This window comes from Syngnathus acus, chromosome 21 (genome assembly GCF_901709675.1).
Source record: "Syngnathus acus chromosome 21, fSynAcu1.2, whole genome shotgun sequence".
Lineage (NCBI taxonomy): Eukaryota > Metazoa > Chordata > Actinopteri > Syngnathiformes > Syngnathidae > Syngnathus > Syngnathus acus.
Genome location: NC_051105.1, coordinates 1,435,752 through 1,451,893, shown reverse-complemented (window position 1 = coordinate 1,451,893; position 16,142 = coordinate 1,435,752). Strand labels below are relative to the sequence as shown.

Here is a 16,142-nt window from a genome sequence, read left to right as displayed (position 1 = left end):
TGCAATGTAGCCTATGTTCTGCATTTATTTATTTATCGTTGCTTGTATTTTGTGCTATTTGTTTTCATTTGTACTTTTTATGTTCTAATTTAAATTTGAATTCAAATGTGCGTGTGTGCTTTTAAATTGGATATTGGGAATTGATTATGAAACGAACTCCTTAAGTAAGCTATTGTATTTGCCATTGTTGGCAGCAGGTAGCAGTATAGGCAGGGCCCTAGAGCCAAACTACTAAGATTTGTACAAGAAGAAGAAAGTATGGGCTCGGAGCCATTCTCCCAAATGCGCATGCGCGACGTTTTAACCTCGGTATTAAAACAAAAGCGTCTCGGATTGGATTCTGTTAGCGCTACTTTTGTTTTGCTTTTCTTTCTTTAAAAAAAAAACATAATAATGAACGCGGCGGTTGTCAAAAAGACGCAAGACGCGCTCGGAAAGGTGATAAAGAAACCACCGCTGACTGAAAAACTGCTCGGCAAACCACCCTTTCGATACCTGCACGACATCTTTAGCGAGGTGAGATTGATGCGGTCATGCTAATTTGCCAAATGAAACATTTCTGCTCATTTTCTCCGCATATGTGGAAAATGCCTACTGTTTAACCAGACTGAGCTCATCAGCAAGTAATTAGCTCGTTAGCAGAGCCGCTTAGCCATTTTAATTCGCCAACATTGACGAAACTACGAGATGCGTGATTATGTTGTTGGGAAACAACTGTGTGCTGCTTCTACAAATCAGCGGCAAACAAAGTGACTCAACGGATGGTGAGTTAGGTCGTCCCGTTGCCATTGGCACAACGCAAACAATGTTGTCAAGGTTGCTAGATGCGCTCGAGGGATACCAACTGAGTCGATCTTTAAAATTCTGCATCAAATCAACGTAATCCGTTCATTTTATTAGAAACAAGTCTGCCAGATAGCAAATTGACATTGCTCAAAACAAAGCCCCCCTTTTTTTTCTTGTATTTGCTTTATTTTCCCTGAATTTCTCCCCAATAAGTACCTGTCTGTCTGTCTGTCTTTATCTATCTATCTATCTATCTATGAAACATTTTGTACAATGACCTTCTCACGATTTAACGGCAGGTGACACCGGTGTCAGGCTCGGTAATTTAAGTTTCCACTTCTAAATGAGACATCAACACTCTTCTTCGGGTCGTTCGTGTTGTTGTACGGCGTCACCTTGTGTGCATGTATATTTGATAAAGCACAATGTGTCAGCATTTGTAGGTCATTAAAAAAAGGGCAAAAAAAATCGTCCAATTTTTTAAAAATTCAACAGCTCGTATTAGCCATTTAAATTGACATCTGCTCTCCCTCCCCACTTTCAGATCATCAGAACCACCGGGTTCATGAAAGGCCTCTACAAAGACAGCGAACTCAAGTCGGATAATGTAAAGGTAAGGATGCCTTCCCTGCTGCCCAAACTTCATTTTGCACTCAATTTTGACACTCACATAAAGGCATCAACAAAACAAAGGCGGGGTCGGTTCTCGTGTTACATGTAAATAGTGTCTCTGTCGAGTTTAGCTGCTGACACAGTTGGCTGAGCCCACTAATGTTACGGCCGACAACAAAATTCAAGCAGCATTTTTCTTTTTTTCGTTGTCATGTCTTGTAGGACAAAGAAAGTAAGATAGGCTTCCTTCAGAAAGCAATCGATGTGGTCATACTGGTCAGCGGGGAGCCCCTCGCGGCCAAGCCGGCGCGTATCGTGGCCGGCCACGAGCCCGAGAAGACCAACGAGCTGCTGCAGGCCATTGCCCAGTGCTGCCTCAACAAGGTTGCTTGTCCGAGTCCCTGTAGTTCACGTTACTCTTTGTCTTCGTGTTGAATTCATGACGAATATTTCATCCAAAGCTGTCCAGCGAGGAGGCGGTGAAACGAGTGCTGTCCGGTGAAAAGGCGGACTTGAAAACTAAGGCCACATCCAAGTCCCAAGACAAAGAAAACCGCGAAGGGCCTGAGCAACAGCCGACGGAAGGAGAGGTAATAAGACGTTTCGTAAATTCCGTTCCACGGGCCTCGCCGTTCCGCCATTCATGTCAAAGTTGTTTCCGACTCATTCGGGTCAAGAAGAGGATCCGACGCAGCGGGAGCAGAGAAGACAAGGAGCCGCAGCAGCCCAGAGAGCAAGAAGGCCAGAGGCCAGATGGCGAGCGCCGCCACGACGCCGAGCGTTCTGCCAAGAATCACCGCCGCGACGGAGACAAGAGTCGCGAACGGGTGCGAGACCCGGACAAAGTCAGAGGAAAAGACAGAGACAAGGAGAAGGTCAAAGAGCACCGCAGAGATCACGACAAGAGTCGAGACCGAGACGGAACCAGGCAAAGAGATTCTCAAAGGGAGCCGGAGAGGAGCAAGGACAAAGCACGAGAAGTGGACAAAGAAGCCGAAAGGCGCCAAGACAAGAACACGAATCGTGAGAGTGACAGCAAGGTGAGCGGGAAAACGTTATTTTGCCCCACGAATGATTTTGAAAATCAAACACCTTTTTTGTACCCAGGAGAGAATAGCACAAGTGCAACAAAAAGCCAGCGAGGACCAGCCCAGAAAATCAGCCAAGCCACTGGCAGCTGTAAGTTCTCTCAAAATTATTTATTTATTTTTCATCATCAATATTGTCAGTGAGATTTGTTTTCTTTTCTTTTGCTCCTCCGCATATTGTCGGAAGGAAGCGGAGCCATCCGATGAGGTATTTCATCCTGTCCAACGATCAGGCCTGAGTAGTTGCGTCGTTTTTTGAGATTTCTTAGGCTGTCGGCCGGCGACGTGGCGTGATCATTGCAATTGTAGTGCCGTCCGGAATTGCCACGAAACAATTTGTCTTAACGTTGTCTTGTTTGCACGTGCAGCCTGCGGAGAACGTTGAAAACCAGGTAAAGAGTTTTGAAGGAGCTCCTGCTCTCGTCAGGCGGCTCAAATTGACCCATCCTAAAATCTATTTTGAGCAACAAAAAGGAAATGTGCAGGAGGTCAAAATGATCGATGAATTCCACATCTTGTTTTTTTTTAACAAGGTCAATTTGACCCACAACTTTAAAATAATATCTAGACAATATTTGTTCTTGCTAATACAGCTCCCCTTCTCCTCTTTCTTTTGTCGACCTCCTCACAGTCGGACAGTCCGGCAAGAATACCTCGGCCGTCTTCTGCCAAAGGGCAAAGGAGGAAGCCCAGAACGGCGGGTCAGGGTAAGGCTTCATTTTTGCTATCTTTGTTCTTTACAAACCCTGTGTTCTTTTTTTTTTTTTTTTCATGTCTTTGCTTTCTGTCTGCAGATGAATCTGACAGTGAGGGCGGTAAGTGCTTCTATTGGAAGAACACTTCATTCAACATGACCCAAATATTCCCAAAGCTTTCACTTTGGCTTGCACGAAATTGAACCAGGATAAGCACTTCCCCCAAATTTGCAATACTTTAATCTCCGAGGAACTTTTCAGTGAATGTGCTAAATAGCCAATATTGACGACGTGGCCGCCGGACTTTTGCAGATGCCCATCCTGCCAAGGAAAGTGGCGATGCCGTGAGCTCCTCCATTCCATCTGAAATGACCTCCAGGTTAGCGGCAGCAACTTTAATTGTTCTTTTTTTTTTTTTACGCATGGTATTAAGCTCCTTCCATTGTGCAGCAACAAGCGAACGGCGGCACGGCCCAGCAGTGCGCGTCCGGCTCCTCCTCGAGTCAAGAAACAGGAGAGCTTCAATGACGGCGTCCCGGCTGAGAGGTGATCTCGTCGCATCGTTTAATCCGGAATTGTCACGTATGAAATTTCGGTGGTTGTCTCCTTTGCGGGCTCTCCAGCGCCAAGCCGTCAGTCATCCGAGAGGGCAAGAAGCGGTCCGACGACGAGGATGAGGAAGACGAGCAGTTTTTGGTGGCGGAGGCGGCCCCTGAACCTTCGGAAGCTCGTGACAAGGTTGGTGAAAAGAACAGAGGAAAAGGACCTTACTGCAACGTTGCTTTTTCTCTTCCAGGATGCTGCACAGGACCTCATCGGCGATGACAATCATGGTACACGCATGTTTTTGTTGCTACACCCCCCACCCAAAATAAAAATGTTGAAGTTGCAAGTGAACGGTGTCGAAGAGTAAATGAATGTTTCCGTGAATGCAGGTGGCCTTGTGAAAAAGATCCTCGAGACCAAAAAGGACTATGAAGCATCACCATCCTCCATTCCACGGAAAGAGGTAGCATGTTCAGACTTTTCCTTTCTTGTCCACTAGAGAGCGCCCTCAACGCATAAACGTGTGCCACAGGCAGCCGTGGGCCTGTCAATGACTCGAATCTGACATTTGGCAAATGTCCCCGGATGGTGATTGCTTTGAAATGTGCCGTGCGACCCTGCTCATTATCACGGGACAGATGTAAACAAAAGCCGTGCAATTATGTTGCCTCCAAACCACAAAAATGTTCCCCTCCGCCCGAGCCGAAGGTCTCGCGTCCTGACGAGCGAGCGCGGCTTTGCGCAGACCACACGCACACAAGTGATGCACACATGGAGCAAAACAAGCTCTGGTCTCGCTCAATAGCTTCATAAAGGCCCAAATAAAAAAACATGGCGGCTTTGCGAGTGAGCAAATATCTGCTAGCTTGGCTTGGAGTTTCCCCTCCACTTATGTAGCGCCGGCTAAAGACAACTGCTCATCAAACACGTTGGACCGCGTCAGGCGTGAAAAGTCAACGTCACTTGTCGAAGCCATCTTTTGTCGGTATTAGTCTCGCTGTATTTTGTCTGTCCGTGCGACTGTGTATATTTCCGCCTCATTGTCTGGACACGTGTACGCGCGCCTCCGTCAGCATGATTTCACGTGAGACTTTTGTCTCCCTTGTGGCTGCGGGAGGCCTCGTTCTTTGGGTGGTCCTCTCCAATGAAGCGCGCGTCCCGCTCGAGCCCTCCCGTCGGCTGTCGGAGCGAGACGACATCATCCGTCATAAAACGCACGGCAGGTTTGATGTTCGCCACTGAGGAACATCAAGTCTGTCAAGTCCTTTTTTTTTTCTTTCATGGAATAACCTTCCGAGCAAAGCAAAGCTTTTTTTTTTTTTCATCTCCCAAATAGAAAAGGCCCTCGTCAAGTGAGAAGTGACTTTCTACAAATTGTCCTGATTCAAGTTTCTCCATTTTCACTCACCTGCGACTCTCCTGTGCGAGAGCAGAGCAGGTATGAGGCCGCCCAAATAAGTGGGATGACTTCCTTCCTTCCTGACATGGAAGTGCATGAAGCCAGGTCACTTTAATGGAGTCATTTTCCCCGCGTAATCACGGCGGAGCGTGCCGGGCTGAACAATGTCAACATTCAACTTGCTGGTTGAGCTTTGAAATTTCAGCTGGCGCAATTCATGAAAGCGAGCGAGCGGCCGCTTCGGACCGCAAACGCTGACGTTAGAGGCGGACTGTACTCTCCTCGCTAATTCAATTACGTGAGCGCGAGTCGGACATTTGATGCATATTGAAAGCTTGGCCTGGCCTTGACCCCGGTGGCGCCGTGGCGTATTTATTCAAGATACTTCTCCTTGCATTTACACACAATATGGCCCTCGCAGCAGCAAGAATGTTGTGTACTTTGAAATTTGCCTTGATGAAGGTTTTGTTCTAGATAAATAAACCGTCAACGCGGCACCCAAATGGAAGGCTGTCGAGTGAACGCCGAGAAAATAAATATTCCCCTCTGCAATACTTCATAAACACTTTTCTGAATTTGGGGAGCGCCCAAGGAAATGAACTTGAATCATTCTTCGAGATGTGATTTGGTCACATGCTCCTTGCCACTTCTCTTTCAGTTCTTTCACTGTGAAGAAAGTACTTCTGTACGACAGCCCGACGTCGACCCGGCGTGACCTTTAAAGTCAAGCTGCCGCTTTCACACTCTGTTAGCAAAAGAGGTCAGCGTGCGCTAGCAAATAAAGAAAGGAGGACCTGGCCATCGTCTGCACAAGGCTGGTGGGAGAGAGAGAGAGAGACCGCAGTGTTTGTGTAGCTGCAGGCTTCTCATCACCCGGCGCAAAGCCACCCACCGAGACAGACCTCCAAAAAAAAAAAGTCCGATTTGTCTTTTGCCTCCATTTCGTGCCCAATGTCTTTGTCATGGCGAGCCCTCAAGTCGGACTTGAAAGAAAGAAGGTCCGAGTGTGGCGTTTGTTACTCAATACGGCAGTAAAAAAATCAGCCCGCCGCCACAGCTTGTTAGCAAACTAAACAAAACCAGCGCAGGTGGGGCATGTGTGTGTCCCCGCGCAAACGAGTGTTTATGTCTGCACGGACGTGTGTGTGTGTGTCTGGCTTCTCGGGCACACTTGGACCGCTTTTTGGCCGAGCCCAGCTGAGCAAACATCCTCCGGTTTGCCGCGTGTTAAGGGAGGCAACCCGACTTTTTTGATCCCGTCTGCCAGTCGGCATACCGCCCCGCTCGCCCCGCTTCCTGCTTGCGAAGACGCATTTTAAATTCACGTCTTTCAATTCAGCTGCTTTCAACCAATGTCTGCTTTCAATCTCTTGCCTGTTGTTTTATTTTCAAAAGCCGGCGTCGGGCCAAGCCACGAAGAAGGAGCAGGACCTGGTGACGCGGGAGGTGGAGCGTCTACGCGCCTCCATCCAGTCGGTGTGTCAGAGCGCGTTGCCGCTGGGCAAGATCATGGACTACGTGCAGGAGGACATCGACGCCATGCAAGCCGAGCTGCAAAGCTGGCGCAAGGAGAACAAGGAGCACGCGCAGGCTCTGCTGCAGGAACAGAAGTGAGTGCACGTGGTAAACATCTTCCGCCGTTGTCGTCATTGACCGTCGCCCATCCGTGTGTGCAGAGCCACAGAGTGGGCGTTAGAACCTCTCAAGGCGGAACTTTATGAGCTGGACCAAATGATCAAGGATTACCAGGACAAAATTTCTGCGGCGAGGTCCAACATTCTGAGAAATGAAGAGAAGATTCAGAAGAAATTAACTGGAATCATCTCCTCTTCCACTTGAAGTGAGATCATCTTCCCAGAAAGAAAATGCTGACATCAGCGTGACGGAAGACACAACCTCCCCTTATGCCTTGGAGCAATATTTTGCTCCAAGTTGGGGGAGGAAAAAAAAAGTCTTTCCACACTGGACCATCCCTTAAGCTGTGCAGATGCAGTCAACATTTGTCGTAGTCCTGCAGCTGACCTGTGAGGGGCAGTGTGGTGCTATTCAGCGTGCACGCTGCCTGAAAACACTTTAGAAGAAAACACATTGTCGTCTCAAAAATACGAGAAGAGGCTCGCCTTACAGTTGAACGCACTTTACTAAAACTGATTGACTGCAGACAAATATTGTCATATGTAGTCCCCATTTCACTCCTATTATGGGGCCTTTGAATGTGAAATCTCCAAAAACTAAACAAAAGCCGCTGGCTTGATTGCGTGCCCTATTCCGAAGTCAAGCACACGCCAAAAGAAGCAGTCATGATTATTTTCTTCCGTTTCTGAGATTAGTTTTGACATTGGAGTTCTTTCTGAATGTGCTGCACGCTTGGATTTTGGTCTGACTCGCTCACTTCAATGTTGCGCAGAAATTGTAGCTCAGCAGTCGGGGATGTGATACGAAATGGCCTTCCGATGTCACACGCAATCAAATGGATCCATCTTCCAAACATTCTCCTCAGCAATCGTGTTCACATCGTGTTTTTTGCCAGTCAAGTCTACATTTCAGGCACAGCTGCACTTTTGACGCGTTGGATATAGATTTGAAAGTAGAATACATTTTTATTTTTGACATAACGCCATGTTGGAGTCCATTAACACTAGAGTGAAAATGTGACCAGATCTGAGTCATGAGATTGTAGAAAGTCCATTGTCAAGGAACTTACTAGTACACTGCACATTATTATAGAGCACATCATTTGATGTTTTTTGTAGTGAAGTACAATAATAAATGGCTCCAATAAATATCACAGACTCCTTTTCAAAACACGCTTTCTCTCGACTTTGATCCGAGCAAGAAATGAAAGAGCTGCTGTCAGCCACCAAACCTCGTGAAACGTTTTTTTTTTTTTTTTTTTTCAAGCAGATTCTGAGCTGCAAAGACTCAAGTGAATGAAAGGCCACCTGCTCGCAACCTGCTCGCAACCTGCTGGATTGCAAGTTGGTAGAAAAAAAGCTGAGCCGCTCTCAGTGGAAGGAAGCCTGAGAGCAAAAAAAAAAAAAAAAAGCTGACGTGGCTTGCTAATGAGCGACTACACCTTTGAACGCGTGCGCTCTGCAGTAAAGCAGGCCCAGCTAATCCCCGCAAGCGCTTATCTTGACCTCGGCTCGGATCTCCGACTGACCCTGGAGCCCCTTTAGCGTGCGTGCCTTTTGTGGGTGTGATTAGCTGCGGAATGAACAACTGCTGCCGTTGAGACAGTCAACTTGACCCCGGCTGCTTTTCCACTTTCTCCAAACGCTTGTGGAAATGTCACCAAAATGTCCATTTGTGATTGAGTCGCTGTGCCAAGCCGGTGCGCTTTGCCGCCGGTCGGCTCTTCCGAAGTCTCTAGATGGCACTGTCCTCCTTTCAAGTGCGCCAGATCACTTGGCATGCTGCCTCTCTTGCCTTTAGTTTTCTCCTCGGCCCGTCAGCGGTCACTCAATGTTTGCAGGACTCAGCGCAAAGTGACGTCACGCTCGTGGGCTTTTCGTGAAAAGGCGCAACGCGGCTAAATTGCATCCTGTTTGCACCATGCAGCTCCTGCCCAATGTTATTTTTCAAACGTTTGCTCTGGTGGGTGGGTGGGTGGGAGGGGGTGAGTGACCGGCCCCCGTTTTTCCCATGCCCGCAGGTTGGCTCTCTACTGTGGGATTCCCAAGCCCTCAGCAAAGGCCAGTGTACCAAATTCCCACAGTGGCGACCACTGGATGACTTTCTTCCTCGTCTTCTCGCGACTGAGATTTTGGCCGTGATGTTACTAGCGGTTTGGGAAGCTGCCCATTTCTTCCTGATTCTCTTTTTTTTTTTTTTTTTCCGTCCACCGCTCAATCCCACCCTGAGATCCGCTCACTCCAAAGATTTCTTCCTCCTTGTTCGAGTTAGCCCTCGGCAGCCCATTCTCTGACCGCGGGATCTTCTTGGTGGTGGAAAATCCTCCCCATGAGGAAGCCTGCTGCTCTACGGAAGGAATTAAACATGGGCAGTTTACTGTAACGACGTTGTCATGATGATTAGCTAATCCCTAGACTCGCCACCCAAGAGTTGCTGCCAACAAAGAACTGGATGTTCTTTAAATGTTTGTTTTTGTAAGTACAGTACAGTACTTTGGATGGATACAATTTCATTTTGCGCCAGCTATTCAATATCAAATTTCCTTTGCCTTAAGTATCGATTGCTGGTATCGGAGGCCCCCATGAGTACCCAATAGCTCGAAAAAAAAGACCAGTATCGGCCTGATCGAAAAGATGAGTTGAGTATTTTGAATGTGGGATGAAACTGGAATCTCAAGGCACCACTGTATTTGTATCCAAGCAACCCATTGGGTCGATTTCCTGTCCAATTTTTGCTTTTCAAAAATATCAAGTTCCATCTCAGACAAGCTAACGTAGGCTCCATTGCGTCATAGCATGGAGCGTGTCAAAGTTGGACGAAGTCAACTTCCTGTTGTTTAATTCCACAGAGGAGGTTTGTGGTTGCGTTGACTTGGAGTGCGTGTGCGCGATGAGGTTGACGAGAGCGTCTCATGCATTCAATTTATGCCTCGGCACTTCTGTTTCGTGCATGTGCGCAAACGACGCCCACTCAGGAACCAGGATCTCGCCCACCTCATGCGCAGCCCGTGCAGGAAATGAAAGAGGACGCTATCTGCAGTCGACCGCGACCAGGAAGATGCATTTAGTGGACCCAGCAGCATGTATAAATCAGTGTTGACGATCATCCGCCGCTGTGCGCTCTTGCTGCCAGGTAGCAATTAGCTTAGCTCGTGTCTTTAATCGGCCGCCTGGAAGGGATGCCGCTTCTCTCTTATTTTCTCACCCACCGCTGCTGCCACTCCCAAACGAGTGAGGGGACGGGAGGGGAGCAGTTTTGCAAACTGCAGCAGGTGGACGGACAGGTGGTGGACGATTTCATTGTTTGAAATCATCAGGTATCTCAAAAGCATTTGCACAACTTAAATGAACTCGTTCATGCTTATTTCATTGAACCTTCCCAGAGATTTAAAAAGCGATTTTTTTTTCCTTTGCATAACGCGGAACAAGAAATTCACAGACAACTTTTCCCGAGAAATATGCTTTGGATTAGCAACTTCGTCAACGTTTCCTGGGAAACATCGGGGGCGTAACTAATCATTCAAATATGAGAAGATGAAAGGGAATTTGTGGCTTACTGCGCACCAGAAAATCTGACCCAAACAAAGAGGCAAGCTTTTTAACAAGGCTGTTTATTTGTGCATGATATTGAGCAGATGGATCGTGATGAGTCACACAGCAAAAAATGACAAAACATGCCACTTTGGCTGTCAATCGTATTAAACACGCCTCAATAAAGCCCCCCCCCCTCCGCACGCTTCTCAAAGTCAGCGGAGCACGCGAGCGACTTGCTTTACATTTCCACGACTTCATAGTTCAGCTTATATTTGCTTTTCTATCGCCCCAGTGCAAGTGGCCTTGAATTGTGCTGATTCAAAATTCACAACAGAAATAGTTCATACGTATGCATATTTAATCTGAATACAATAAAATGATCAATGACTAAAAAAAATGAGGCTTTGAACTCGTCAATTGTGTGGTTCGCCACAGACACGTAGTAAACGATTTGGGGTGAGCTTTTCGAGAGCATATTTGTGTGCACCACCACGACGAGAATGAGCCGTCACGCTTCGGATTGCTGCTGACTGCTTTCGTGTATTTCTTTTGGAGTGTGGAAGACCCGCACGGGAAATGGGCCTGTTGTTTATTTGCCTGCAACGCGTAAACATGTCAGATCTTGATACTGTTTTATTTATCACATCCACTTGACGTGTGCTAATGGACAACACATTTTTGGGATGAATGCACACACGTGTGACTGGATGTATTGTGTGCGTGTGGGTTTTTGTGCATACACGAATGAAGTTGGGGTTTTTTTTTTTTCTTTATCGACAGTTTTGCTGGGTGAGTAAAATTGTGATGATTATTATTATTATTAATAATATAGATTGGGACTATCTATATGGATTGCGTAATCACACGGCTGCCTACGCTGACATGCTATGCAGTTCGACTGAACTGCTGTCTGTCTATGTCGCTGTTTAAGTGTTCAAACACTGTGACTTTATTAACTAATTTCCGTAGTTAAGCTGATGTATATAAAATCTAGTGTTTTTTGTCATCTGTCTGTAACGTCGTGTTTCTTTAGATGAACAAAACAGCTTTGAAAAGAGACCCAACGGAAGCAACGAAGAAACAGTTCTCTAGCCTTATGGCAGGGGGCGCTAGTGATCCCGGATGCTTCATGCGCCCACCTGTAGAATAAGTGATCTCCAGTTCAAATTTACAGTGAACAGCTGAGGAGCAGTCGTCCATTTATTTCGTTTTACATTCGCGATTTCTTTTTCGTTTTTACATTTCAGGATTACATATCCAAACGATTTTCAACTATGGATTTTCGGTCGAAGCAGGAGGTCATCAGTGAAGGAAGCGCAACTCCGGAGTTAAAAGGTTTGACACACGTGACTTCGGAACGGAGTGGTACGTACGATCGAAAACAAGTTTTTGATTCCATGTGCTTAATTGAGTGTTTTTATGTGTGAAGACTGCTGATATGAGAATTTAATTAAAATAGTTCAAATTAAATCATGAATAAGCCACTCTAGAGCAGCGTTCCCCAACCTCTTTTGTGACACGGTTAGGTGTCGGACAAATTTTTACCAGGGGGGGGCGGGGGTTGACGTCAGTGCCTCCCCAGTCATGAACCTTACCGCACGTCACTGCCGTGAAGCATGCACACTATAAAGAAAAAGAAGAGGCGAAAACACATTCCAATAGCTCGACAAACAAACGTGTATTTTTCTGCGTGTAGCACCAGTGACAGGATGACACGTCAGAGCTGCGCAACCGCACCGAAGGGCAAATTCATCATCGCGTATCCTCATAGCTCCGAAAAAGCCCTCATCCAGCTGCGGTTTCTTCTTTTCAATTTACTGCCACAAACAAGTCGCCATTTACGATCAACACGCATGTCAACAGTCACTTTAGGACACGTCCTTAGTCCCTAAGTGAGATTTCGTACTGCGAGACATCCTTAAATGTGTTATCACGTCTTTGATTTAAAGCCTTGAAAACAGTTAGCGGCTGTTTTTAATCTAGTTATTGTTGTTGAATGGCGAAACTTTGAACACACGTCGGAAGATCCACGCAAGACATTTTCTGGAATGTCTGAAACCAACCCACCCACGCAAGCAAAGTGAGCACAGAAGGCCCAATCTCAGATCCACGGAACCGCCAGGCAGACTTCGCCGTGCCGCCTGCGTGAAAATCAATTGGCGTGAAGACGTTTTTCACACCTGCACGTCACCTCGGTCACGCTGTTGGCGAGCGGACGAGTCTGGCCTCTTTTCGTGTCATTGGCTAATTCAAAGCATCTTGTGGGGATGAGCGTCGGATGTGACTGCAGAAAATAAAAGAATCAGAACAGGAGGATCAAAGAAGGGGAGCAAATCTATTCCTTCTGGACGTAGCGGCGGCGGCTCCGGCATCAAACAAAGGCAGTCCAAAGTCAAGACAGACTGGATAGAAGAAGAAAGTCCTGAACTCTGCAGCACGAGCCGCTTGATTTACACTCTGCTTCCAAAAGTAGTTCACCTCCACCTGCTTCCTTCCCGCAAGTTGAGATCGCACAACGCAGCTGCGTGGGCGCCATCATTCTCCTGTCAAGAGTGCACTTTGTGTTCTAATTTAGCGCAACGCTTCATGTCAGATGGCCGACCTTAGCTTGCCCTGCGTTTCCCTTTGTGTCCTGCACAAAATGGATCAACAACAAATACATTATCCAATTAATCGTCTCAAAAATCGGGTAATGGTTTAGAAATGTTGCAATTTCGGTCCCTCAAAAGTAATAATTCTTCTTCGGACCTTTTGTAATCCGATGTTTGGCTTTGGAGCTTTTAGCGCTGGCCCAAAGTGCCACGAGGTCTCCGATTGTAACTTTGGGTGCAAGTTGAGGAAAGCGATGCGTGCGTTTACTGCGCCAATGCGTGAAACAAAGAAGTTGCTGTGTGACACTTTAGAGGAAGTCGCCCTCTGCATGCATGTAGTCAGACTGTGGGGCCTTTCAGATAACCACAAAAGAAGAGAGCAGCTGAGTAAGTCCATAAGTCATCCACAAAAACAAACTCCCATGTCTGTAAATAAATGCCAAGCAGCAAAACCCAAAGCCCCAAGGGTGACACTTAGCTTTTGTGGTTGAGCTTTAGGAAGGCAAACAAAGCATGAAACATTTCACCAGCGCCTTAAAACATGCCAATGATCCATAGCAAAAAAAAAATGACAAAGATAAGCCGCTGTTTAGTAGGAATAATTTACTGCTGCTTTAAAATCACATTAGCTGATCAGAGACCCCACACATCTTCAAAAATGATCTCAATTGAAATGTACCGCACATAAAAGTTGTCTAAAATAATGGCTTTTGGGGAAAAAAATAAATAAATTAAGCTTTTCCGTCGAAATGCCGACGTACATTTAGTGCAGTTAGCGTTAGCCCATTTTTAGGTTGCATCGCCTTTTTTGAACTCGGAGGATTCCATCAACCTGCTGTTGTCATTGAAGTATAATTTGAATTCCGAAGGGACAATTCCCTATGTGGGCAAAAGCGATCATCCATCGTCAATTGTTTTCTTTCCACATTTGAACTCGTGGTCGGTCTACCACCTTCTGGCAGCAGATCCTGGGTGGCCGAGGCGGCCATTTGACAACCCCACCACGGCTCTGCACGGCTTTTATTTTTTGCGTCTGAACTTATCGGCCGATTGTTTGAAGGCCACTGCGGACCTCACAGACTGCACTTCCAGCAAGTGAGAAACACGGAGGCCTTAGGAAAACTTCGCTTAAGGTCATCCGTGGCAGCTGGCATGCAAGGCGGCCTACAAAAATACACAATCGGTCGCTCTCCACGGCCGTCCGTACACGCCGGTCCAGTCGCGGCACGGCAACAACGCATGCTTGCGCTGACATCTCCAGACAGTGAAAAATAAACGGAAAGAAGGAGGGGGAAAGAAGACGAATTCCAGTGTCGTGAGCCAAAGGAAAGCCCGGCCTAGCCGTCGCGTGCCGTGTTATTGTGTGATAAAGTCGAGACGGTAGGGCGTCGTCGCCGAGGAGAAGCCTGAACGCCGCGGTCATTAAAATACTTTGGCCAAGACGGGATGCTTATCAAATAATATGAACCACATTGCACCATTCTGGATGAGTAGTAGCTAAAGCGCTACCTTTTCAAGTGCGCTTTGATGTCTGCACCTTAAAACACCATGCTGGGAAAATAAAAGATGGCTTCTGTTTAGCAGTGCTTCGAAATATGAATGACCTGCCTTACTAGTTATACGATCTTTTGCTTTGACTTGCTAGGCTAATGCTATGTGGCTTTAGATAGCTTCATGCTAGCGAACAACGCTAAACGCCATAGACTGAGGCATCATTGAAGTGAATTTAGTTGAATGATGTCATGTGTCGTGTGTACTTCCTAACCTGGCCTCCCATCAGACTATACGAACACCGCGGCGTTTAGCCGGTAGATTTGCGCAACGCTAACTTCCCCGCGTGCCGTTGCCAGGCCTGATTAGACCTCAAGACGATGGCAGTGCTCTGTGAAAACACCAATCACCATTTCCTCATAATAAACTTGGAGAGACGGATGGATGGTCAGGATGGGAAGTATTTTCCATGATGCTCTTTTCATTTCCCACCCAAGCTGTCTTAACAACAGAAGAACCGGGCATCCATTTGGAAGATGGAAGCCAAGGTCACTCGGACCAGTTGAATTCTTCCTGCTGCTGGAGCAAAAATATTTTCACTTTGCTAATTGGAACGGGTGCTTTGATTGGAAACAGTTAGTGATGTTAAACAGGCTCTTTTGTTCCGTTCACAAAGTTCACGCGTTGTGTAATTCATAATGTTATGTAATGTTCCGGACTTTCGGATCACAGTGGAATAAATGACGCTACCTTTTCCATATTTAATATTCACATGCAAATCTTTAATCATGGTTTGCCACCACTGCTTTGACTTATGTTTTGTTTGTGGAGACGACTGGAACATCCTGTTTGTTACCTAGCTAGCTAGCTAATAGCTCAGCTCTATCAATTGTATTCCTCGTCCGTCTATCCCATTCCATCAGTGTGAGTTGAGCTTTGCTGTATTTGACCAACTTTTCTCTTAAAAAATGGACTTGTCCCCATCTCAAATAAGTCTTTGAGCTCTTTCTACGTGCGCTTCGATCACGGATCGCATAAGCAGGTCCGGCCGGAGTCCAGCCATCCGCCCGACACGGCTGTCTGTCTTTGCCATTTCCCTCTGATGTTCTCAGTCTTCCCGCCCTCAAATTCCTCCAGCATGTCTCATTCCTTTTTGCTGCTGGCCAGGCCGGGCCGGCCAGCTCCCCGGGGGCTCATCTTCACGAGGAAATTATTTTTCATTGCCACCAAAACTCTGTGACTTCGGCGGGCTTGGCCTCCTGGCCCTCGTGACGGTCGTCCAGGTCGTAAGGTCAGACTTGCTCCTACCCGTGAGCTGCCACTTGGAATCATGGGAGCCATCGTTGCCTCCACCGAGCAACGTGGGGTTGTATATCATGCTAAAGCTACTAAATGGACTTCTTGTCCAATCCATCTTCACTCAAGCAACTCTTTTGGACCATGATGGCCCTCAAAAGTATCGTTTGAGTAGGAATACGCTCATCCATCCATTTTCAAAATGGTGACTTGGGGGCCAGCGGGCGTACACCTTGGACCGGTTCAAGGCACCTAAACTGTTGTTGTGGACAAATGTTCCCATTGTGTTCAAGTTTAGGAGAAAAAAATGTCTGACTTTTGCTTTGAGAATGTGGCGACTCATCAAATTGGTGGCACGGTTCTGGTCATTCAGGTGACTCAGCGGGATGTTGGTCGACTCCATTGATCACCGTTGCTACGCGATGTAGACCAAAACAATGAGCTCATTTCTATTGTAAAACACAGATGTG

At 46.9% G+C, this 16,142-nt stretch overlaps 1 protein-coding gene and 1 long non-coding RNA gene across 6 annotated transcripts; one reads left to right on the top strand and one right to left on the bottom strand.

The window, feature by feature from the left end:
- Positions 1 to 259: 259 nt before the first annotated feature.
- On the top strand, positions 260 to 7,909 carry traf3ip1 (TNF receptor-associated factor 3 interacting protein 1). 5 transcript variants are annotated; one of them, XM_037239723.1, is made up of 17 exons: positions 260 to 516; positions 1,331 to 1,399; positions 1,621 to 1,782; positions 1,860 to 1,988; positions 2,079 to 2,438; positions 2,506 to 2,577; positions 2,674 to 2,694; positions 2,855 to 2,878; positions 3,118 to 3,193; positions 3,281 to 3,301; positions 3,494 to 3,560; positions 3,632 to 3,727; positions 3,793 to 3,919; positions 3,978 to 4,014; positions 4,117 to 4,190; positions 6,522 to 6,736; positions 6,803 to 7,909. In XM_037239723.1, exons 1-17 carry the CDS (start codon positions 394 to 396, stop codon positions 6,963 to 6,965), a joined length of 1,836 nt encoding a protein of 611 aa, XP_037095618.1. In that variant the 5' UTR covers positions 260 to 393; the 3' UTR covers positions 6,966 to 7,909. The 5 variants fall into 5 exon arrangements, with proteins under 5 accessions (XP_037095618.1, XP_037095617.1, XP_037095616.1 ...); XM_037239722.1 differs by having other exon boundaries at positions 2,076 to 2,438; positions 3,796 to 3,919; XM_037239721.1 differs by having other exon boundaries at positions 2,076 to 2,438.
- LOC119115319 lies at positions 7,749 to 10,835 on the bottom strand. The gene is made up of 2 exons (XR_005096126.1): positions 10,187 to 10,835; positions 7,749 to 10,135 (listed from the first exon to the last, which is right to left on the bottom strand). It is a non-coding gene; the product is annotated as an uncharacterized LOC119115319 (long non-coding RNA).
- Between the last annotated feature and the right edge of the window lie 5,307 nt (positions 10,836 to 16,142).